This window comes from Sus scrofa, chromosome 8 (assembly GCF_000003025.6).
Source record: "Sus scrofa isolate TJ Tabasco breed Duroc chromosome 8, Sscrofa11.1, whole genome shotgun sequence".
Taxonomy (NCBI): domain Eukaryota; kingdom Metazoa; phylum Chordata; class Mammalia; order Artiodactyla; family Suidae; genus Sus; species Sus scrofa.
Genome location: NC_010450.4, coordinates 121,695,199 through 121,719,984, shown reverse-complemented (window position 1 = coordinate 121,719,984; position 24,786 = coordinate 121,695,199). Strand labels below are relative to the sequence as shown.

Sequence of the window (24,786 nt, the reverse complement as noted above, 5' to 3'; positions counted from 1 at the left end):
AGGCTCTCCCCATCACCTGTCATCTGAACTTCAAGTATGTTCTATTCTTGCTACTCAACAAAAAAAGATATTTTAGTCAATTCCTGGGCTTCGTGAAGCTTTCTTTCCACAAAAACGAATGTTCTGTAATGCTAAGCAGATTGTCACACTGAAAATCATTCTAACCACTCATCATCAAAATGACAGAGTCCCTGCCTCCTTGACACCACGCCGTCAACATGACAGAGTCCCTGCCTCCTTGACACCACACTGTCCTGGAAGAGGAGAGGTGAGATGTTTCAGCGATGAATCAACTTACACAACAGCTAACATGACATGAGATGTATCAATAGGCAGAAGGCATGTGAGGACTACCAAGTCAGCTCCGCACCACACTCGAGGCAGCAGCGGGATGCATTCCTGAATAGCAGGTGTCCGTCATCCGAGGTTCCAAATGTCGGCCAAAGTTCCCACTTTCAAGATATGTGAGCAAACCGATACAAGCCCAGAAGGCTTACATTTAGAGAAAGGCGTAGGCCCAAACATGTAAGAAAGTTTCGCAATGATCCCCGAAACCCAAAGAGAAGGGAAATGGAAAAGAATATTTCTTAAGCACATACTAGATTCTCTTTGTATGTCTCTTTTATGACTCTCCCTCCATTTGATCTCAGTTTTAAAAAGCAAGTTTCATACCTTTTGTACCGACTATGGAAACCAGGGCTCAAAGGGGCAAAGCAGCCTGACCAGGGCCACCCCAGCGGGGACTTCTCAGCCTTCCCCAGACTCTGACTCTCCTACAACCTCCGTCCACTACAGCGCTGCAAATGCAGCAGATTCAAGACTGGATTCACGTCCCACTCACTCCACGGTTCAACTATTACATAACATGGTACATATATTAAATAAACATTCCCATGAAAGAAGACAGTTCATGATGGCCTAACCATCAATAATAGCACATTATTACTTATGCTTCTTCATGCTCCTTTCCTCTGGGAATTTTTTGGGTGATTTTCTTTTGGGGGGAGGGGTGAAAATAAAGGATTATTTCACCAAGTCTGGTCGTCTACTGACATCTTCATAAAGTCTCAGGCTTGAAAGAGTCAAACAGTTTAAAGTAACCTTGAAGCAGTAACTGGATGAGGAGCACGTCAAGGAAAAAATATTCCAATAATCAAGCAACGACTTGGAGCGAGCTCAACTGTGGGGGCGCCAATTAATTCACCAAAACCAAAGTTGCATCGCCCTTCCAAAGCTGGTACCAGGACAGAGGTGTGGACAAGGCCCCTGACACACAACTAGAGGCAGTGAGAAGAGCAGAAAGGTACCTTGGCCCTCCCACCTCTGCCCACAACAGCTGCACTCACCATGCTCTCCTGCATGAGTCTCTTGAGCCTTTAACCCAAAGGATGCCCAGAAGGCAAGAGGACATTTTTTTTTTTTTTTTTTTTTGTCTTTTGTCTTGTTGTTGCTGCTATTTCTTGGGCCTCTCCCGCGGCATATGGAGGTTCCCAGGCTAGGGGTTGAATCGGAGCTGTAGCCACCGGCCTACGCCAGAGCCACAGCAACGTGGGATCTGAGCCGCATCTGCAACCTACACCACAGCTCACAGCAACGCTGGATTGTTAACCCACTGAGCAAGGCCAGGGACCGAACCCGCAACCTCATGGTTCCCAGTCGGATTCGTTAACCACTGCGCCATGACGGGAACTCCAAGAGGACATTTTTTTTTTTTTTTTTTTTTTTGTCTTTTGTCTATTGTCTTTTTTTGTTGTTGTTGTTGTTGTTGTTATTGTTGCTATTTCTTGGGCCGCTCCCGCGGCATATGGAGGTTCCCAGGCTAGGGGTTGAATCGGAGCTGTAGCCACCGGCCTACGCCAGGGCCACAGCAACACGGGATCCGAGCCGCGTCTGCAACCTACACCACAGCTCACGGCAACGCCGGATCGTTAACCCACTGAGCAAGGGCAGGGATCGAACCCGCCACCTCATGGTTCCTAGTCGGATTCGTTAACCACTGCGCCACGACGGGAACTCCCAAGAGGACATTTTTAAGCCAAAAATCTACAACATCCTGCAGTTCATTTATAAGTCGTATTTAAAAATACCTTCTGGGAGTTCCCATTGCGGCTTAGTGGGTTAAGGACCTGACAGTGTCTGTGAGGATGTGGGTTTGATCCCTGGCCTCGCTCAGTGGGTTAAGGATCCGGTGTTGCCACAGCTGTGGCACAGGTCACAGATGCAGCTTGGACCCAGCGTTGCCGTGGCTGTGGCACAGGCTGACAGCTGCAGCTCTGATTCAACCCTCAGCCTGGGAACCTTCATATGCCATGGGTGCAGCCCTAGAAAGACAAAAAAAAAAAAAAAAAAGGAAAAAGCCCAATTGCACCTCTTGCCCCTGGAGTGCGGAGTGTGCCCTGGTTACCTGATGTGGGGCTCGCCTTGAAACCACTGTGGGTTGTTTCTATCTATGGCATTTTTACACCCGTGGTACACTTCTCTCAGCTGCTGTGGACAATCAGAACCATCTAAAATCATGCATCAGGATAGCCACCTTTTTAACATCAGAACACCCTAAACATACTTCTCCAAGTGAAAATCAGCTGAACCATTTTCGTGCCACAACAGACCAAAAGACGTCTGCTGGTATTTCTGCAGATGACCTGCACGCTTAAAACAGTCTTTGCTACACAAAAGCAATGCATCATCGCGCCCCATTCCAGCTCCATCCTCTTTCTGAAAGGTTTCTGCTCGGATGTGTACTTTTCAAAAGAAAACTAGACAAACACAAACCAGAGAACAAAACCTTTCAAAGCAATATTAGGTCCTCTTCACAAGCTACTCCAGGAGGATAAGAAAACAACTGTCTGTTTATTACATACTATTCCTGGATGAAGTCATACTAGAGACAGATAACTCTTAAAACCATCTAAGTTATGTAAATATTTTCCACTCCCTACCTCATTCTCTACCCCTCAGCCCAGACCAAACACTATTTTTCAAGGAAATATATTTTGAAGTATTTATGGATGAGGAAACTTTGTGTCCTTAGTTTTCCAAAACAGCATAAAAGCTATTATTAGCTTAAGTGAGAATGTTTACACAACTACTGAACACATACGGAAGGAAATGAGGACCTGAATGAAAAGTCTTTTCTATTCCTGAATTTTTATGACTTTTTTTTAAGAAGGAAAGAAGTAGAAAAAGAAAGCCTTGAAGTTTGGTAAAGAAATATACTCTGATTCTACAGAGGCTTTGCTATAAGATTCACGTTCCAAATTAAATAATACATTTCTGGAGTTCCCTGTGTGGCTCAGCAGTCAATGAACCTGACTCGGATCCATGAGGATGCAGGTTCGATCCCTGGCCTGGCTCAGTGGGTTAAGGATCCAGTGCTGCTGTGAGCTGTGGTATGGGTCACAGACGCAGCTCAGATCCCGTGTGGCTGTGGTGTAGGCCAGCAGCTATAGCACCAATTAGACCCGTAGGCCTGGGAACATCCATATGTCGTGGGTATGGCTCTAAAAAGCAAAAAAAAAAAAAAAAAAAAAGGTAAAAGAAACCATTCTTCGTGAGGGACAAGGGGCAGGTTGACCATAGCAAAAGGCCTTCCCACAGCTCAGTGCCCCTATATTCTGGTGAGGACGCTCAATACCCATAGCAGAAAATCATCAATGACGACACAAGGTCCTAAAGGAAAGCTACCATCACCCTTCCTGTTATCCATGCTCTGGGCAATTCCATAGCATCATCTCAGATTGTCACTGTCCGCTCTTAACAATTGCTGGCAGCCAAGACAACTGGCTTCTCCGAAAGAACTGGCTTCTCAGAAAGATCGGAGAGAAAACTCCAAGAGCCACGCTCTGGGATTCCATTAGCTAAGTAACCCACACAATTGCTTTCCCTGTCAAACAACTGTCAAAGTGGAAAGAAAAGCATGTGCCTATGTTGGGTAATGGCACAGAGGCTGGCGCATACATGGAGACATGCTTTAAAATCTTAGACGTGAACCACAGCCCACCTACTGAAATAGTCTGCCTTCTTTAATTAAGAATTCTAATCCCCACCCTCTTTCTCTTTTTACCGTGGTTTCCAGGAAGTTTAGATTTAAATATAAAGCTTCCCCTTTGCAGTAACCTCACTAGCCTAAGTTATTTGGTACAATTATTTTCCCCTTCCGCTATGTGGCTTTTACCATATATTTGTATTTTATCAGTCCTACTGTCTCGATTTGGTTACAACCTTCCTTAAATACCTTTTGCCTATAGTTAGAGCACAGTTGAAAACACATTTTTGTAAGGCCCGAAATACAATGTATATACCCTGTAGCTACTAATAAAATGGCATTTTATCTCTTGAGAAATCGTCAGACTTAAAACTTGGGAACCTTATCCATTACAGAGTAAAATGTGAGGCATAAGCTGCTAGAGTATGAATGACAAAAAATAAACAAACAAACAAACAAAAAACCCATTTGAATACACAGGATTCTCCAATATATTGCACAGACATCCTCTCCCCCCATCAGTAACACACACACCTTATTAGAGCCAGTCGAATCCCTTTAGGATTCTGATTTTTTTTTTTTTTTTGTCTTTTCTGGGGCCATACCCTCGGCATATGGAGGGTCCCAGGCTAGGGGTCTAATCTGTTGCTGCCGGCCTACACCACAGCCACAGCAACGCGGGATCCGAGCTGCGTCTGTGACCTACACCACAGCTCACGGCAACGCCGGATCCTTAACCCACTGAGCAAGGCCAGGGATCGAACCTGCAACCTCATGGTTCCTAGTCAGATTCCTTAACCACTGAGCCACAGCAGGAACTCTAGGATTCTGATTTTTAAAAGCCATAGGAACTTCTCCCCCCAGAAAAACACGTGCCCTTGACCGCACACGCACAAGGTTTTAACACATAATTTAAGGTGTTCACAGCCCCCAGCCCGCATCCGGGTTCCTTCTTGTCCCCGAAATGGTGGAAGATGGTCAGTTTCTACTGCAAGACGCCAATACACCCAGCAGTGCACGTGGAACTACAGGTGCCCAACCTCCCTGTCCCCGAGTCTCAGAGAATCGCCGCCAGGACGACCCGTTCTCCTATGAGAGGCCAGAGTCCCAACACTGGCGAGTGACCATGGGAGAATGAAGCCCTCCTCTCCTGCCCCCACTGGGAACTGTAATAATTTTCAGCATCCCTCCTATTAAGGGATAGAGATTTGCTTTTCCTGAAGAGATGCATTCTAACACTTTACCACTGTGATGGAGGAAACCGATTATGTAAATGCAGTGTCTTATTTTTAACCACCAAAAAATTCACACAGTGCTTCCTTCTGTCTCTCCCCTGAGTAGTTCTCCCTGATTTGAATCCTTTCCCAGGTCTGAGAAAATAATGGACCTACATCACTGCATATGTTTAAGGCCTACAGTAGAATGGTCTGATTTACATAGGTCAATGATTACCACAACTAACATCTATTTTCTCGTACATAGAAACAATAAGAAGAAGAAAAAAAAAAAAAGGAAAAAAATTGCTCCTGTGCTGAGAGCTCCCTCAATGGCTTTCCTCTATGTCCCACAGCAGGGTTCACTCTGGCTGTCATGTTGGATTTTACCTCCCTAGTCCTTGTTTATCTTAGAACTGCAAGTTTGTATCTTTTAACCACCTTCCTGCAATTCCCCTTCTGCTCTGACCCTCTGCCTCTGGTAATCACAACTCTTGACCCTTTTGCTTAGTAAATTGGAGGTTTTTAAAGATTCCACATATAAGTGAGATCATACAATATTCGTCTCTTTCACTTAGTGTAATGCCTTCACAGTCCACCCATGTTGCTGCACTTGGAAAGGCTTCCTCATTTTTTATGGCTGAATAATATTCCATTGTATATTTTGTGTATAAATATCACATTTTCCCTTTTATTGAGGTATAGTTGATGTACTCTATGTCAGAGATGCAAAAGGTAGTGATGCACAATCTTAAGATTATACTCTATTGAGTTATCAAATATTGGCTTATTCTCTGTATTGCACAACATATCCTTGCAGTTTATACCTCTTAATCCCCTACCCTTATACTGCCCCATCCCGCCCTTGCCTCTCCCTACTGGTAACCACTAGTTTATTCTCTTTGTCTGATACCACAACATCTTTATCCCTTCCATCGATGGACAATGGATTGCTTAGGCTATTTCCATGTCTTCATTACTGTAAATAACGCTGTAAACATGGGGTGCAGGTGTGTTTTCAGGTTAGTGTTTTCATTTCCCTCAGATATAGTCCCAGAAGTGGACTTGCTTAATCATATGGTAGTTCCATTTTTTAATTTTTTGAGAATCCTTCCTATTGTTTTCCATAGAAGCTGTACTAATTTTCAATCCCTGTACCAAGAGTGTACTGGGTTCCTTTTTCACCATATCCACACCAGCATTCGTTATCTCCTGTCTTACTGATGATGACCATTCTAACAGGCATGAGACGTAGCTTACTGTAGTCATAATTTGCATTTCCCTAGTAACTAGTGATGATACTCACTTGAGAATCTTTTCATGTACCTGTTGCCCTTTTGTGTATCTTTTTTGGTGAAATGTCTATTTTGGTCTTTTGCCCATTTTTTAATTTAGTTATTTGGCTTTTTGATATTTAATTGTGTTAAGTTCTTTACATATTTTGAATATAATCCCTTACCAGCTCTATGGTTTGCAAATATTTTTCCCATTCTGTGAGATGTCTTTTCCCTTTTGGTGGTTTCTTTTTGCTGTGAAGAAGTTTTTAATTTGATGTCATTTCACTTGTTCAGTTTTTTATTTTGTTGCTTGTACTTTAGATGTCATATCCAAAAAACCATTATCAAGACACACGTCCAAAAGATTTTTTTTTTCGTAGATCTTCCTCCAGGAGTTTCAGGGTTTCAGGTCTGATGTTTAAGTCTTTAATTAATTTCAAGTTAATTTTTAATGTGGTATAAAATATGGGTCCAGTTTCATTCTTTTACATGTGAATATCCAATTATCCCAGCACTATTTATCGAAAAGACTCTTTTCCACTGAGTATTCTTGGCTTCCTTGTCAAATATCAACTGTATATGCTTGGGTTTATTTTTAGGCTCTTTATTCTGTTTTATTGGTCTACTCGTCTATTTTTATGCCAGTATTATATTGTTTTGATGATGACAGCTTTATAATATAGCTAGAAATCAAGAAATGTGATAGCTCCTGCTTTTTTGTTTTTCTCAGGATTTGGCTTTTGGGGGCTTTTTTGTGGTTCTTTATCAATTTTAGGAATTCTTTTCTACTTCTATAAAAAAACTTCATTGGAATCTTGATAGGAATTATATTGACGCTACAGAAGGCTTTTGGTAGTACTAACATTTTAACAATGTTAATTCTTCCAATTCACAAACCCAGGATATTTTTCCGTTTATTTTGTCTTCCTAAATTTTCTTTCATCAGTGTCTCATAGTTTTCAGAGTACAGATCTTTCACCTCCTTCAATTTATTCCTAAGGATTATTTTTGATGCTGTTGTAAATGGAATCAACTTTGTCAGAAAATCTGTTGTTAGTGCATAGAAATGCAAATTTTTATACATTAGTTTTATATCCTATAAATTTACTGAATTGATTAGTCCTACCAGTTTTTTGTTTGAGTTTTTTAGGATTTATATAAAATTATGTCATCTACAAACAGAGAAAATTTTACTTCTTCCTTTCCAACTCTGATACCTTTTTTTTTATTTTTCTTGCCTAGTTGCTCTAGCTAGCACTTCCAGTACCATGTTGAACAGAAGTGGTAGGAGTGGACACCCTTGTCTCATTTCTAATCTTAGAGAAAAAGCTTCCAACCTTTTACTACTGAGTATGACACTGGCTGTGGGACTGTCATATACAGCCATTATTATGTTGAGATATTTTCTGTCTATGCCTAATTTGTTAAGAGCGTTTATCATGAATGGATATTGAATTTTCTCAAATGCTTTTTCTGTGTCTATTGAGATGATCATGACTCCTTGACATAATGTATCACACTGATTGATCTGTGTGTGTTGAACCATCTTTGCATTGCCAGGATAAATCCCACTTGATTATGGTGAATAATCCTTTCAATGTGCTCAATAATCCTTTAAATTCAATTTTCTAGTATTTTACTGAGAATTTTTACATCTATAGTCATCAAAAATATCGGCCTATAGTTTTCTGGTAGTGTTCTTTTCTGGTTTTGGTATCAGGGTAACACTGGCCTCATAGAATGAACATGGAGTTTTTTGGAAGAATTTGACAAGGATTAGTGTTAATGCTTCTAAACATGTTTAAGTGTTTAAAAAATGCACATATTAATGGATTTTTTTCCCATTAAGTCCAAAACCTTAGTACTCACCCTCAAAAACAGATGTTTGTTTCTTCTTTTCCCCGCCACTGCCTTAAAATCTTTTGTTTGCTCCCCTAGATAAAATTGCAGTTATCAAACTAAATGGTACTTTTTTTATTTTTACTGAGCAAGGTATCTCTTATCCTAAGAAAAGACTCACATCATTCCCTTGTGTAAGACAAATTCAAAGGGTTTTATGGAGCATGTTAGGGTAGCCTGGGAACTCACAATTGTCTTGAGGGTGCTGCAAGAAATGGAGAAGGAGGGAAAAAACCCACCAACACTAAATAGTCCACCTAGAACAGGATTTTCCATCCCAGTTGTAACCTTAAATTCAACTAAAAAGAACTTTAAAAAAGATGTACTTATCATCAAAGTTGAAGCCTCTTCTATAACTGAACTTCTGGGCGTAGGAACTGGACACTGGATATTTTAAAGCTCCCATTTTACTCCATTACGGGGACCAGAGTAGAGAAATATCCAACCCAACCCTTTTGCTGAGCAAAGTGGTGGTCAGGAGTAAAGGTCAGGGCAAAAGCAGAGGTGGTGACTGGAGTGCTAGAGGGAAAAATCAGATGTGTCCCCGTGTGTCCCTTCCTGCTAATCCTCCCAGCAACAATCACCAAGTAGACACAAAGTCAGGTGTTTGCAGGGCATCTGTTTTCTGAGCAAGAGTGGGGACAGACAGCAAACTATGTGGCACAGGGGACAAGAACATGGTCCCCAACCCAGTCTCCATCCTCTCAGGGTCTGAGTGCAGATGTCCTCTTTGACTCGTGGGTGGGTTAAAGGCCAACACTTCCAGCAGCTGCTCACCATCACCACTGCCACCTCTCACTTCAGAGGATCTAATGCCCCCAACTCCCCGCAAGGGTCAAGGCAGAATGTGTCCCCTACCTTAACGAGGCAGAAGAGCCACCCCCCCAAAAAAACACAGGCATGGGACAGACCATGGAAGACAGAGCTGAGCCTGAGGGAAAGTGGGCATGACAACTGGCTCCAACTGAAGGGTTCTGAGCAGAAGGAGAGCACAAGCTAAGCCAGAGGCTCACGAATTGACTTGGGTGGTGTGTGAGCACTTCGCCTTCATGGAAGAAGCAGGCAGGCCCCTCATTCACCACAAACAGGCTAATAGAATTTGCAGAGTCATGAGCCCAGCCGTGTACAGGAAATGCCCTAGGTCAACCCAGCCCGCCCTCCTTCTTGAGAGCCACTTAGTTGCTACCAGGAGCAAAAATCTTTCTTCTAAAATCTGACCACAGATAAGACAACCTCCTTCTTGTCCAGGGTTCAAAATTAGCTGCAAAAGCAGGACCTCCCTCAGGAGTCATGAGCAGGGCTGGCCCCAGCAGTCTTACAGGTGCCATCAACCACTAGACTCTTCAGGCAGTCAGCATCCAATATGTATTTGTTGAGTGAATGAACTGGATCTCAAGAAGCACATCCAAGTATAAAAAGCAGTCCGATAATTTTACAGCTACAGCAGAACCATCATAAAATGTTCTGTGGAAGCCTTTCATCATACATCTTTGTTAGCTAACCACTCACCCCGTGTCCCCTACTCATCCTCATGCTGCATCGAGAACGACAACAGATGAGGACTTGAATAGACATTTTCCCAGAGAGGACCTACGGCTGACTCGCGTGCACATGGAGAGATGCCTGATGTTGCTAATTCTTAGATAAACGTAAATCAAAACCAAAACCGCACGTGTCAGAATGGCCAGCATCAAAAAGTCTACAAAGAAATCTCAGAGAGGGTATGGAGAAAAGGAACCCCCACACACACCCCCCGAGCACAGATGGTGCAGCCACTGTGGAATATTCCTTTAAAAACTCTCAATAGAACTACCGTATGATAGAGCAATCCCACTCCTGGGTATAGAGCTGAAAAAAAGGAAACACACACTCACACGGAGGAAGGAAGAGCCACCCTCTAGCCCTCGCTACTCACCTCTAGACTCTGCTCTGAGGACCACTGTGTACTCGGAGGTATTGTCGTCACACAAAGAGCTGAATCCACTCTCTAATTCCAGAAGGAAACAAAGAACGCACCTTTTAGCCTCAACTCCAACCTTTCATTTGTTTGGGGGCAAGTCACTTACCCTCCCCGCTTCCACAGTTTCCTCCTGGATAGACTGGGGATAAAAGTACCTGCTCCATCTCATTACTAAGAAGACTTAAAGGCAACACTCAAGTCCAAATGCTTTGGAAAGTTGTGTGAGGCAGCCTTGGTGCATGAATGCAATGTAACTATAAGCTGGGCACCACACACCTGTGGAAAGCACTGTCCCAGAAGGACACTGGGTTGGACTTAGACCAGACTACTATTATTTTGGACAAGTTGAAATACGAGTTCAGCATGGTGATGAAAATATTTTAAAGTATATGAAACACTTATGAATATGATTTGCATGCACTGGCTGTACAATTACATCTATTAAAACTAGTGACACACCAGGACAGAAAAATGGGGCCACCCTGCGTGGGGTATGAAGGGCTCAGCAGGGTTCTAGTCACAACTGATGGGGTCAGGGCAGGCAGGCAGGGCCACTGCTAGCCCTCATGGCACCTCTGGGGCATTTTAGAAAGAGGCTTAGATTGGTACTTTGCTTTCATGAGAAACAGAGAAAGGCAACCCCTTCTTCTAGACTGACCTACCTCCATGGCCTAGGAGGTTGGAGAGTGGGCTTCAGTGGACTCAGCCCTTGGTCAGGGGCCTTTTTCCGAAAAAGACCTTAAAACTATATACAGGGCCCTGTCCCAAATTTAGAGTGTATATGAAAAAGAAAAAGAAAAAAAAAAGGAAGTTCCCATTGTGGCTCAGCAGTAACAAATGCGACTAGTATCCAGGAGGTTCGATTCCTGGCCCCGTTCCGTGGGTTAAGGATCCAGCATAGCCATGAGCTATACAGGTCACAGACACAGCTCAGATCCCACGTTGCTGTGGCTGTGGCGTAAGCCTGCAGCTGCGGCTCAGATGAGACCCGTAGCCTGGGAACCTCCATAGGCCGTGGGTGCAGCCCTAAGAAGCAAAAAATAAAAAGGGCCTATGGCACCATTATCAATAATGTATTTACACCTAATGTTTCCTGGGGAGCCCAGTTCCAGAGCAAACCCGCTCCCTGTCCCTGAATCCACCAGAATTCCTTCCCTGGAACTGGGGTCCATTTCATTTCAAGGAAGAACGGAGAAGTGAACTCTCTTCCCCACCTCCCTTCTGTGCACTGAGGAAAGAAAAAAAGGAAAGCTGCAAGCGTTCCAGAAAGACAAGCTGGAGGTAAAGGCTGACAGCAAGACTCCAGGCAGATGACAGTGCACCCTGCATGAAAGGGCTAGAAAACAATGGCCAAGCACCAAAGGATCAGCAAGAACAATGACGTGTCCTTCAATTATATTCTTTGGCTTAAACTCATCGTTCAATTTCTGCATCGTTCTCAAGTGAAATCCATTTACAACTCCCCAAACAAAGCCAACAGACACGGAGAGTGTTGCTTCCCAGACCTACACAGGGACACGCCGCTGTCACCGGCAAGGACCCCTTTGCCCTGAAAGGGAGGGACCTTGAAGCAAGTCATCTTGTAACCACAAGACGGAGGAAATGTAGCAGAGCAACCTCAGCCATCTCTCACTCCCCACTCCCCCCACCGCAAGGCCTCCACCTCAGCTCTCCCAACCCCCTGCCCTGCCCCCACTTCAGGCCTCCCACCCCCACCCCACCCCGCCCCTCCCCTCCAAGGGCTGCTCCTCTCCCCGCCTACTCAGGTCAGCTGCTGGGCAGAGGTCTTGCCTCCCACCTGAAGCGCCCCCTGCCCTCTCTCTCCTTCATGGCCCCCTGTGTTTTGCCTCTCTCTCCACAGCAATTTACAAATTTGTTTCTTGCACTATTTATGTATTTAGTCCCTGCTCCCTTAGAGCCGTAAACACCAAGAAGTCAAGAATCCTTCCGGTTTGGGTCACCACTTTACACCCAGCTCAGTGACAGGTGCCAGGCTCAGTCTGGAGTTGCTGAAGGAACAGCAGGTAGAAGCGACATTAGGATCCAAAGGACAATGATGGGCCCAGCACTAGAGATTAAGTCAAACAGCTCTGGGCTGAAACGAAGACCTGTATTTTCCTTTAAAAAAGTTATTTGTCAATCCCGAGTCTTTTATTTTTTTTTATTTATTTATTTAATTATTTTTATTTATTTAATTATTTTATTTTATTTATTTTTTATTTATTTTTTTTTTTTTGCTTTTTCCCAGGTTAGGGTTTGAATCTGAGCTAGCTCTTCAGTCCTACGCTGTGTCTTCAACCTACACCACTGCTCACAGCAACGTCGAATCCTTAACCCACTGAGCCAGGCCAGGGATCGAACCCACACCCTCACGGATACTAGCTGGGTGGTTCATAACCCTCTGAGCCACAATGGCAATGCCCTCTTTTTTTTTTTTTTTTTTTTTTTGGCTGTGCCAGCAGCATGTGGAAGTTCCCCAGGCCAGACCAAACCCACACCACAACACCAACCATTGCCACTGCAGTGACAACTCCAGATCCTTACCCTGCTGCCCTTCCCTTTTGGTTCCACAGGTGATTAGCTGCACGATGCCCTGCTGAGAGGAGTACCAACCTGACATTTTCCTGGCAAAATAATATACAGAAACACCAAGTCAATCGTTCTACATGAAAGGAGTCTGAAGAAAAACGTAGAGTAACGCAACAATTTCTGATAAGCACAATCTGTCCAGAAAGCAGCAGGCTTACGAGTGGTGTTTATGCTCTACTCTCTTACACGGTTTCCAGGTAAGCTGACGGCACCACCAATGATTGTAATAAAACCTACCCAGGATATTATAGTTTCAGCAAGCACACAGAAAAGCTATTTTGTGAAGGAACCAGAATCCACACACACTGGCTAGTTTACTAGTTACGAACCATTTTTCTCATAAATAATCCTGGGCTCTCTGATCATGCAAATGTGCCTCTGCCAAATACCAAGGTCCAAAATCCCTTCCCTCATAATGCAACCAGGTCCCAGATTGCTTGCCTCAGTGTCTGTTAACATGCCAATCATTCCCCCATAAAATGTTCTAGTCCCTACTGCAGATACCAAAGCTTTGGTGTAACAACAACAAAAATGGTGACTGTTGCAACCCAGCCCTGCCCCTAAGGTATCTCGTGGTGATAGTTCCAGCATAAATCATTACAGGACGATAAAGAGAAATGGGGGCTTGGGGGTGGGGGTATGGTAGACGTATGAATTTAAAATGCATGGTCAACTATGACTACTAAAAACAAGTTTTTCATTTCAGAGTCTCCCCCACCCCCGCAAACAATGACTCGAGCTGCATTTGTACACTGCTTTCCAATGTTATCTCTCCCTAAGCACAACCAATTATCACTTCCAGCCTTTATCTAGCCAGTTAAATGGCCCCTTGCATCTCTTTATCCTTTTCTTATTTCTGAAACTGTTTTTCTCATAGAGCCTGTTCACTCTGAAATTTTACCCAAATAGCTGCCAACTGTCTGAACCATTACTTTGTTTTCAGCAAAGTATTTTAGCAGTGGCTTGATATCTCAAAGCACAAATGAGTTTTACAGTCTTCAAAAGTCATTTGATGTCATCCCTCTGTAGTTTACAAGAGGAGATGCAGAGAAATGAGCTGAGCTGCCTGAAACTTGAGGAATCTCATGCCTAGTCCTGCTGAGGACTTTATTCTTCAGTCTCCCAACTCAGACTCCCAGATTCCTCATCTTCAGTTCAGTCCTGGGACCTGCCACACCCATTAGCACTTTGAGAGAGAAAAGGTCCCAGGCTGGTCCAGGTGCCCAGGAGGCGGCCGGGTATCTGATGCCAGCCCCACTCCAGCTGATGGGACCAGAAGTGAGCACATGACTTAGGACCCCCCAATGCGAAGATGGTTTAGCAGGTCCTTTCCGAGTCGGAGGATAGAGCCACTCTCATCTGTTAACGCTCCCAGTTACGATAAAAGTAAAGAAATGAGAAGACGTCAATGCCTACATTGAATGAATTAACATTTCTAACACCCAAACACTCATGATTAATTATGCTCTTCATAAGACAGCTACGGGAGTTCTAAAACATATTCATTCATAGGGCACTACCGGCAGAATGTCTGTTAATGAGAAACAAATTTAAATTTGGGTGGCGACTGCCATCTTCTTTCAATCTTGCCAGTTTGTGTCTGTGACTGAATGTATACGTTTCCGAGGAGATGGCAGTAAAGGAATAAATCTGAGGCCTTGTGAAGCCCAAGCTCATTGTGACCTTGCAACCAACGCCCCCCCACCACCACCCTCCTTGACCACGCATATAGATTCGCAGACACACACACTCTGATGCCCACTGGCCAGCAACAGAGGATGACATATGTAAGTAAAAGCGCTACTTACACAGAGATGCTGTGTTGGTAACTGGAGCAGGTTTCAAGGAGAAGATGGTAGTACAAACTCCGGCTGATGACATCCCCAGTGTTGCTTGGGGTCTATCACAACCTGTCAATGCAGTTGGGGTTACCCATCCCTGGTGAGGCCTGGGACATCGTTTGTACCCCGACAGAGTCCTGAGAGTCCCATCTCCCCTGCCACATGTAACCTGTATGACAACCCCTGAGCCTTGGGACTAAGCAAGCCAAATGGTACTTTTCCAAACATCCTTGAAAGGCTGCCCCTGGACAAAGCTGACACAAGCAGGAACCTCAGGGGGCAAAGAGAGCGCAGTGCTCTTCCACCTCGCTTGGCAGATCACCCCTCCATCTTGAAGGTTTCATGTCCTTTCGTCCTCATCATTTTTGCTCTCAATCCCTCAGTTACTCTCTTCACTAAGAAAGTCCAGTGTTTGACGCCTGTTCTTTCTGGATTCGCGGATGCAGAGATTTCCAAAAGGTGCTTTTAAGGGAAAGAAAAATGCCGGATTAAATATACACATTGGCTCTCAGACTCTTCAAAATTTCAGATGTGTTTTTCAAAGTTACTCTCTTAGAATGAAGAAAGTAATCTAAGCGTGTCTATTTCAATGAGGGAGAAGCAGTGGAGTTTAAGCAGGAATCGGCCAATTCCGGCCAGCAGTAGAGCCCTAGGAAAGGTCATACAGGGCATCTGACAGCTACAGCAATGTAACAGGTGAAACAGTGAGAATCAAGAGGAAGCAAGACAAAGGTGCTGGCACTCACTTCAGACAACGCACATGCAGTCTCTAGAGTCGACTTCCAATTTCCCAGAGCTCTGCGCAAGACCCTGATCCAAACACCGGGTAGATTTTCTAGGACTTTCGGGTAGATCTTTTCCCTCACAGTAGTGTCTCGGTTCCTTATTAACCTGACCCACTTGGCTCTCGCTTCTCTTGCCTTCGACAGACTCTGCATCGCTCCTCAGAATTGCACCTATGCTTCCCTCCTACAAATTAAAAGTCCAGCAAAAAACTAAGTGTTGAGGAGGAGTGAGAAGTGACGTCTCCTGGAGAGCACTTCCGGGGCGGGAGCCCAGCTCCTGAGAAGCAACCCATGTTTACAAAGACCAGATGGAAGAGGAGACCCAAGGCTCCTGGAAGTGGCTTTATCTTGAAATAATTCTTGAGGAGTTCCCGCTGTGGCACAGCAGAAATGAACCTGACTAGGAACCATGAGGTTGTGGGTTTGATCCCTGGCCTTGCTCAGCGGGTTTAGGATCCGGCATTGCCCTGAGCTGTGATGTAGGTCGCAGATGCGGCTCGATCTGACGTTGCTATAGCTCTGGTGTAGGCTGACAGCTGTAGCTTCAATTAGACACCTAGCCTGGGAACCTCCATATGCCAAGGGTGTGATCCTAGAATGCAACAACAACAACAACAACAACAACAAAAAAAAAAAAGGAAGAAGAAGAAGAAAAAAAAGCAACAATTCTTTGGAACATAGGCGATTTGACATTTCAGAACCTAATGGCTCAGAGGAGAATTTATGTAAAGCATCTTTACCTAAGGGCACTCACTCTGACAAGCACGGGTAGAGAAATCAGCTGGATGTGATGCCCAAGAGGACCTGCGATGTCAAAATGAACAAAGTACAGCCTCCGTTCTCATGGGGTCCAGCTGCCAGTCTCAGACTGGTGGTGAAAACTGTCTTGGTGTCACTCTTCTCTCAACACGATGGGGTTGACCAGATGGCCTCTACTGCCATTGCCATAACACGCTTCTGTAATTCAACACTGTACTTTCTAAGCTTCACCTCCTCAGTGTCAATTATGACTAGTATTGTCCCAAAAACAAATGGCAAGAGATCACTGACAGGCTGAAGAGATAAATCTGGGTCCCCCTTTCCATAAGATAAGGATCCAGACTCTAATTTCCCAACTCTCGCATGCCAGATATGGCAAAGCCCCTCTTGAATCTTTAAGGAAGAAATTAACAGTAGGAGAAACGGTGGGTGTTTCACTTTGTACAAAAGTCAATTTGTGGAGCCCACTTTTTGAAGAAGCAAATACCTAAATATGAGGATACATCGCATGATTTACTCAGAGTTGGACATTAAAGGTCATGTCACAACCTATGACTTCATCTAGTCTGGCCTCTTCATTCGATGAAGAAAGTTAGGCTCAGAAAGATTGAGTAATTTGCCCACGGACACCCAGCTAGTGGTAGGCAGGCCCAATACTAGAACCCAGCCAAAAATGATTTAATCATTCCAAGAAAGTATCAGCGGATGCTTGCAGAGTTTGGGATAAGCTCCTAGTCTCTGGAGGCTAAATGTCAACGAGGACAGCCAAGCCCTCCCACAGAGCACCGCTTACTGTTCCACACAGGCCGGAACCCTGGGCTGACCGGCGCAGGACGCATGTATCTTTGGCTCCTGCACTCACGCGTTTCCATCTGTGCCAAAGGTGGCACGAGTCCCACAAGGCCCAGTAGCCGACACTTCTTATGAAACAGGCCAGCAGCCCCAAGGCGGTTATGACCTTCTCAGATTCCAAGCTGGGTTTCTCACCTCGTTGCTGTTACTGTACCACACACGACGACTTCACCAGACCTCAGGAAGCCAAGGGCGGCTGTGCCACCCCACCAGCTGAGCAGCAGCAGCTGCCCCAAAGACATCACCCTGGGACCTCGCTTCCTGCTCTGGCAGTCGGGACTACATCTGTGCCTGTTCGGGGTCCAGCCCATCATTTTCAAAGCTCGGGGCTGGACAGGCCCCAAATATCCAAGAAACCATCTGTCACCAAACCCTCCCTCCTGCCACTTCACTTCAAAAACATTACCACGGCATCTGACACCGTTCCCGGCTACACACGTGGGAACAAGTGAGAGCCTTTCTGAGCCGAGGACAACCTTGGAGAGAATGTTACTCATACTGACCTTGTCCAGAAACAAGGGGAGCCCCTCCTTTTAAATCAGACCCCCTAAAACCAACATCCCCCTGTATTCTATCCGGCGGCACTGACGACAGCAGATGCTAGAAAAATATACTCCACTTTCTCAAGTCCTAGAATGTTGAACCCTTTGGCCATTTCACTTTACATTTATTCCTTAACAGATACTTTTCAAAGCAAAAGTCACAAGCAGCAAAGACGATGTAGGAACAATTGCATTGATAATATTCTCACAGCCCAAAAACAGCAGAAACTCACTTGCCAATTAAAAGCCAGTCTAGAATAAGATGGAGCCTACTTTGAAAGCCATTCCAATGTTATGACATTTAAATTCCAAGTTAACCCTAAGCAGTTACATTGTATCATAGTCACAGCAACGAACACTGACTGAGTATTCATTCGCCAGGCCAGACTGCACTAGGATCCTTCCATGTATGATCTCGCTGAATTCTTCTAACAGCTCTATTATCCGCTCTCCTTTTTTTTTTTAGGTGAAGGTGGCATATGGAGGATAACTAACTTGCCTAAGGTCACATCAGTAAAGAGCAGCAAGGTCAAGGTTCTAACCTGGGTCCCTTTGACTCCAAAGCCCATGTTTTTAACATTACTCCACTCTGGCTCGGGGTCTTTGGTGTGTAGACGCCGAAACTACAACTGCATTTCAATTTACGGCGCTGCATCCCTCTGCATTTTAAGAGGCTCCGTGTAAGTGACTGCCCTGAACATTTTACAGGCAGGGGAGGGAACCTGGCACTCATCGACCATGTCTGCGGCACAGATGTCAAGCAGCTGTGCAGAGGCTGGGGGGGGTGGGGAGCGACGAGTGAACCGTGTGCCTGGCAAAGTTAGATGTGCATCTGTCTCAGGCTTGCAAATTTTAAAAGAAAGGAGATGCCAAGGAGATGGGTGAGTCCCATTCTAAATTCTGCAGACAATGTTAAATAAACACGGTCAGCCCCACACAGCTCTGACAGTGGGTTAAAAATAAAAAGAAACTGTATCCTTCCTACCTTCCCTTCTTCCCCTAATAAGTACAGAAATCCATGAACACACACACACAATCCTATTAGCGTTGGCCTATTTAAACCTTCAATTTTTAATTCTGTTTATTCTCTTTAGGGGGGATTCATTCAGCAAACATTTGGCTTCACTTACACTTCTGTTGCAATGTTTGATTGCAAGCGTCAATGTGACTTTCTCTTGGGCAGCAGTTCTCAAACATCTCACCCACTATCAGTGGTCGAGAGGCAGCCACACAGATTTACTACTGAACAACTACGATCAGGAGGAGGGAACAATAAAGCCACAGGCCACTGGGCATACTCATTGGGGATCCTGCTTGGATCAGCGGCACAGGCTTGTGACGTGAGAATTCAAACGCACGCCTTTCTTTGCTCTCCAGCTTTTCAAATTCTTCCCAGCCAACTCTCATCTCATAGTCTTACCAAGCACCTATTATGTGCCATTCGCTGTGTTAGACGCTGAGAATCTTAGAGTGATCAAAATAAGCTTGGTGCCTGGTTGGAACGGCGAAAATGAGTCACACGAGGACACGGAGGAGTAATTTACAAAGGAACACAGATTGGGGAGCGCAGTGGCAGTCAGTATACACAGCTGTAGAGTCTCAGACTCGTTGCATTGAGAGGCAGGTATGTGTCCCCGCCTTGTGAACCTGGGTGGGCTCTCATAGCTTCCACCCCCAGTGCAGGGTGGAAATGATGCTAGCAACTTCCAGAGCGAGGTCACAAAAGCCAGGGTGCTTCTTGTCCCTTTGTGTTTGCTGGAATCGTCAGTCTTGAAGCCTTGAACTGGTGTGAAGGGTCTGGCTATCCCGAGGACAGCCTGCTGTGAGGACATCTAAGCCCCAAGAAGGGACCAGGGGGAGGAGTTCTGGTCCACAGTCCCTGTCCAGCCTTTGGGTCCCCCTGGTAGCCCCCACACACCTGAGTGGAGACGCCCCCAGAGGCTTCCAGCCCCCGGCTGTTCAAATCTTCCCAGCTGAGGCTCCAGACACCACAGAGGAGAGACAGGCCATCTTTCGAGTTTCAAGACCCACAGAATCCAAGAGCTTAGCAGAGAGGTTGTTTCATACCAGGCAAGTCCTGGAGTGCTACCCAGGAGTGGACAATCCAGTCAAAGGTGGTATAGCTTATCAAAGAGCCTGGCTGACAGTGGGAAGGCTTCCAGGCACTCTCTGTGACAGTAACACTGGAGCTCTGAGCTCAAGGACGAAAAGGCTTCCAACAAACTGAAAGACGGGGGAGCAAAAGGAATAAAAGCAGGTTGTAGGCAGAGGCCCTATGGTCAGAGGGAACATGGCTGGTTCAGGAGAAAAGCCAGCTGGCCCGAGCATAGAGGGAGAGGACAGCAAAAGGCAGAGGAGGATGGCCGGGGCCAGACCTTCTCGAGGGCTCTGGTCTCTCACTTGTCAGCAATTCGAAGTTCCTAGAAGGTTGGTTTTTGGTTTCTGGTGTTTCGCGATTGAGGCAAAATTCACATGCCATAAAAGCACTTTCAGGGAATTTCCAGTGATGCTCAGCAGTAATGAAATGAACTAGCATGAGGACACAGGTTCATCTCTGGCTTCGCTCAGTGGGTTAAGGATCTGGAGTTGCCATGAGCTGCAGTCGTAGGCTTGGCTGGGATCCTGTGTTGCTGTGGCTATGGCACAGGCCTGAAGCTGCAGCTCCGATTCGACCCCTGGCCTAGGAACTTCCATATGCTCAGGTATGGCCCTAAAAGGACCAAAAAAAAAAAAGAAAAAGAAAGAAAGCAAGCACTTTGATAGTTGAACTATGTCTCCCCCAAATTCAGACAAAGTCAAAACCCATACCTCAAAATACAACCTTATTTGAAACAGGGTCACAGGAGTCAAAAGTCATGAAGATGAGGTAATTAAGCCAAGTACTAATCCAACAGGCCTGTGTCCCTATAAAAAGGGAGTATTTGGACACAGACAAGCACATAAGGGAGAAGGTCACATGGCGATGAAGGCAGAGACTGGAGTGATGGGTCTACAGGCCAAGGGAAGCCAAGATTGCCAGGGAACACCCGGAGCCAGGGGAGAGGCATGGAACAGCCTCACAGCCTTCTGCCAAAACCTTGACCTCACTCTTGGGGCCTGCAAAACTGTCACACAATCAATGCCTGCTCTTTCCATCCCCCGGGTTGTGGTATGGTGTTACAGCAGCCCTGGGAACTGATAGAGTCACCATTTTAAACCACTTTAAGTGGTGCAACTCGGCAATGTTTACTGTCTTCAAAATACAGTGCAATGAGCACGGCTATCTAATTCTGGCACATTGCCACATCCCAAAAGGAAATCCTGTTTGCGTCTCCCCCCCAGCCCCGGCAACCATCGATCTTCTTTCTGTCACCACAGATTTGCCTATTCAGGACATCTTATACAAGCAGAGTCATGCAATATGCGGCCTTTTGTGTCTTGCCTCTTTCACGGTGCATAACGTTTTCAGAGTTCACCCGGGTTGTAGCACATGTCAGTACTCCATTCCTCTACATAGCTGAATACTACTCTATCATGTGTTTTATTGATCCATTCACCAGTTAATGCAGATGTAAATTATTTCTATTTGGGGGGTTATTATGTATAATGCTGCTGAAGAACATTCCTCGACACATTTTATAGAAACACCAGTTTTCCATTCTCTTGGGGCAGGTAGCTAGGAGTAGGACTGCTGAGTCCTATGGCTGAATCTATGTTTAGATTTTTTAAGGACCACCAAAGTGGTTTCCATAGTGACTGTACCATTTTCATTCCCACCAGCAATGTCTTAAGGGTTAGTTCCCCGGAAAGTTTTAAGCAAATGAGGTAAACATTGGAAAAACATCTTTGGGGAAAAAAAAAAAAGTTGAATAGATGCGGACTCTTGCCTTTGGAATGGATTAGCAATGAGATCCTGCTGTGTAGCACTGGAACTATGCCTGGTCACCTATGATGGAGCAGGATAATGTGAGAAACAAGAATATATACATATATGTGTAACTGGGTCATCTTGCTGTACAGTAAAAAATTGAAGAACACTGTAAGCCAGCTATAATGGAAAAAATAAAAATCATTACATTAAAAAAATGGTTTTAAAAAAAAAAAAAAAGGGAATCCACATTGGTGAAAGAATGTGAGTCCATTTGGGACTGATGGGTCTGACATGCCTTTTAAAACATTCAAGTAGAAAAGCTAGGTAGGAGAGGCCTGGACAAGAGGTCAGTCAGTTCTGAGGTAAATGTTTTTGGATCCACCTCCTAGAGTAATGGAAATCACAACAAACAAGTGGGATCTAATTAAACTGAAAAGCCTTGCACTACAAAGGAAACCATAAATACAACAAAAAGACAAACTACAATGGGAGAAAATATTTGTAGTGATGCAACCAACTAGGGATTCATCTCCAAAATATACAAACAGCTCATATAGCTCACTCTCAAAAAAATAAACAACCCAATCAAAAAATAGGCAGAAGCTCTCAACAGACGTTAGATCCAAAGAAAACATACAGATGGCCAAAAGGCACATGAGAAGATGCTCAATCTCACTCATTATTAGAGAAATACAGATCAAAACCACAATGAGGTATCACCTCACTATAGTCAGAATGGCCATCATCAAAATGTCTACAAATAATAAATGCTGGAGGGGGGTGGAGAAAAGGGAACCCTCCTACACTCTTGGTAGGAATCTAAATTGGTACAGCCATTACAGATTAGTAGAGCAGTTCCTTAAAAACCTTAATATAGAACTACCATATGATGCAGCATCCCACTTCTGGGCATCTATCTGGAGAAAACCGTAACTCAAAAAGATACATGCACCCAGAGTTCCCACTGTGGCTCAATGGAAACAAACCCAACTAGCATCCATGAGGATGCAGGTTCAATCCCTGGCCTTGCTCAGTGGTTAAGGATCCACCATGGCTGCGAGCTTTAGGTGGACGTGGCTTGGATCTGGTGTTGCTGTGGCTGTGGCACAGGCCAACAGCTGTAGCTTCAATTCAACCCTTAGGCTGGGAACTTCCATGTGATGCAAGTATGGCCCTTAAAAAAAAAAAAAAAAAAAAGACACATGCCCCCCAGTGTTCACTGCAGCACTATTTGCAATAGCCAAGACATGGAAACAACCTAAACATCCATCAACAAATGCACTGGTAAAGAAGATGTGGTACATACATATACAATGGAATATTACTCAGGCAAAAAAAAAAAAAAAAAGAATGAAATAATGCCTTTGCAGAAACATGGATGGACCTAGAGATACTAAGTGAAGGAAGCCAAAGAAAGGCAAATTATCACAGGATGTCACGTATCTTTTTAAATTCTACACGTATGGGTATATATTGTGTATTTGTATATAAATAAGTTCATACATATATATACACATACATACATACATACACACCAATATAAAGGACCTTATTTCCAAAACAAAAAGATACTCACAGACAGAAACCATAGTTACCCAAGGGGAAAAGGGGCAGGGGAGGGATAAATGAAGAGGTTGGGATTAATATCTACACGCTACTATATATAAAACAGATCATCAACCAGGACCTCCTATATGGCACAGGGAACTATACTCACTATTTTATAATAACCTGTAAGGGAAAAGCTTCTGACAAAGAATATATGTGTATGTATAATTGAATCACTGTGCTGTATGCCTGAAACTAATACAGTATTACAAACCGACTATACTTCAATTAAAAATTTTTAAATTAAAAAAAATTTTTGAGGAGTTCCCATCAGGGGTCAGTGGTTAACAAATCCGACTAGGAATCATGAGGTTGTGGGGTCGATCTCTGGCCTCGCTCAGTGGGTTAAGGATCCGGTGTTGCCGTGAGCTGTGGTCTAAGTCGCAGATGTAGGCCGGCAGCAACAGCTCTGATCAGACCCTAGCCTGGGACCCTCCATATGCCATGAGTGTGGCCCTAAAAAGGCAAAAAAAAAAAAAAAAAAATTTTTTTTGAAGACTCAGCAGCCTAGAGCATAGATGAGATTCCTTAAGAGGAGGCACAGAAGGTACAAAAAGAGAAGCTTGGTCTGACCTTTTAGGAGCTCCCAAAAAGTAGCAGGATAGAGGAAAAACGAGCCTGCAAAAATGAACCTGATAAATAGGATGCAGCAAAACTGTGACACTGGGACATACACAGGGAGAAGACCAAAGACAAAACAAACCCACAAAAGAGACAAAACTGTAATAAGAAACAGAAGATTCCTAAATTCTGATACGTGAACCAAGAATCAGATAAGCCCCATTTTACTTCTTCCTACATTTTTCCTTTTTTTTTTTTTTTTTTTCTTCCTTGTCTTTTGGAAGGGGGAGAGCGGTGGTGGAGAAAGAGGCTTCTCATTCCCTGTCCGAATGCTGTGAGAGGTTCAGCGCCTTGACCTCTTATCAGAACTGGTGAATAAACGCTTTTCAGTCTGGACATCAAACCTAATTTAAAACAGACCTCCCTGGAAGGGAGCTGCAGAGAAAGGACCTGGTCATGTACTCACCAAGTTCCTACTGTTTCCTCCAAGTGCCCGCAAGCCAGCCCAGACAGTGCACAGCACTTCAAAGTGAGAAATCCAAGGAGGTTAAGGTGGGAGGCAAATCCTGCCCCTACACCCGCTCCCTGCCCAGGAGTAGCTATTTCATGACAGAGGCAAATCGGAAGGGGAGAATCCTAAGAATAAACCTATATCAGCATCCTCTGTCCCATCTCAGAATTCGAGTTTATGGGATTTGGGTCCTCACATGCCATATCCAGAGATTATCAAGCTCTCTGGACCTATCAGTCAAGGGTGTAGCTAATCCTTTCCGGGCTACACTACAGGAAAGTGCATTTTAACTGTAACTCTGTGAACAAAAGACGCTTGGGTTAAATAAATGGAGCTTTGTGAGGAGCACAGGAACCCACCAGACTTGCTCAGGCCACTGTCCTCTTAGGGGGAGCCCACTCTTTAGGTGACTCCCGACTCCAATACAAAATTGGGAAGTCTAACAGTGCATTACACTGAATGACTATACTTTAATAAAACACGCAATTCCCACATTCGCCCTATAGTCGCATCCTTGGAAAGATGTAATATTAATCGATTGATGGAAGAGGAG

At 44.5% G+C, this 24,786-nt stretch overlaps 1 protein-coding gene across 3 annotated transcripts in view; it reads right to left on the bottom strand.

The window, feature by feature from the left end:
* Positions 1 to 24,786, bottom strand: part of TSPAN5 (tetraspanin 5) — a 185,977-nt gene that overhangs the window by 123,312 nt on the left and 37,879 nt on the right. Inside the window, exon 1 of one of the 3 annotated variants that reach the window (XM_021101738.1) lies at positions 15,512 to 20,312. The exons of 1 other annotated variant lie outside the window; for it this stretch is intronic. In XM_021101738.1, coding sequence (XP_020957397.1) covers positions 15,512 to 15,703 — 192 coding nt within the window. In that variant the 5' untranslated portion in view covers positions 15,704 to 20,312. Of the gene's footprint in view, positions 1 to 15,511; positions 20,313 to 24,786 lie in introns of those variants that run through there. One more of the 3 variants, XM_021101737.1, reaches the window with a different exon arrangement.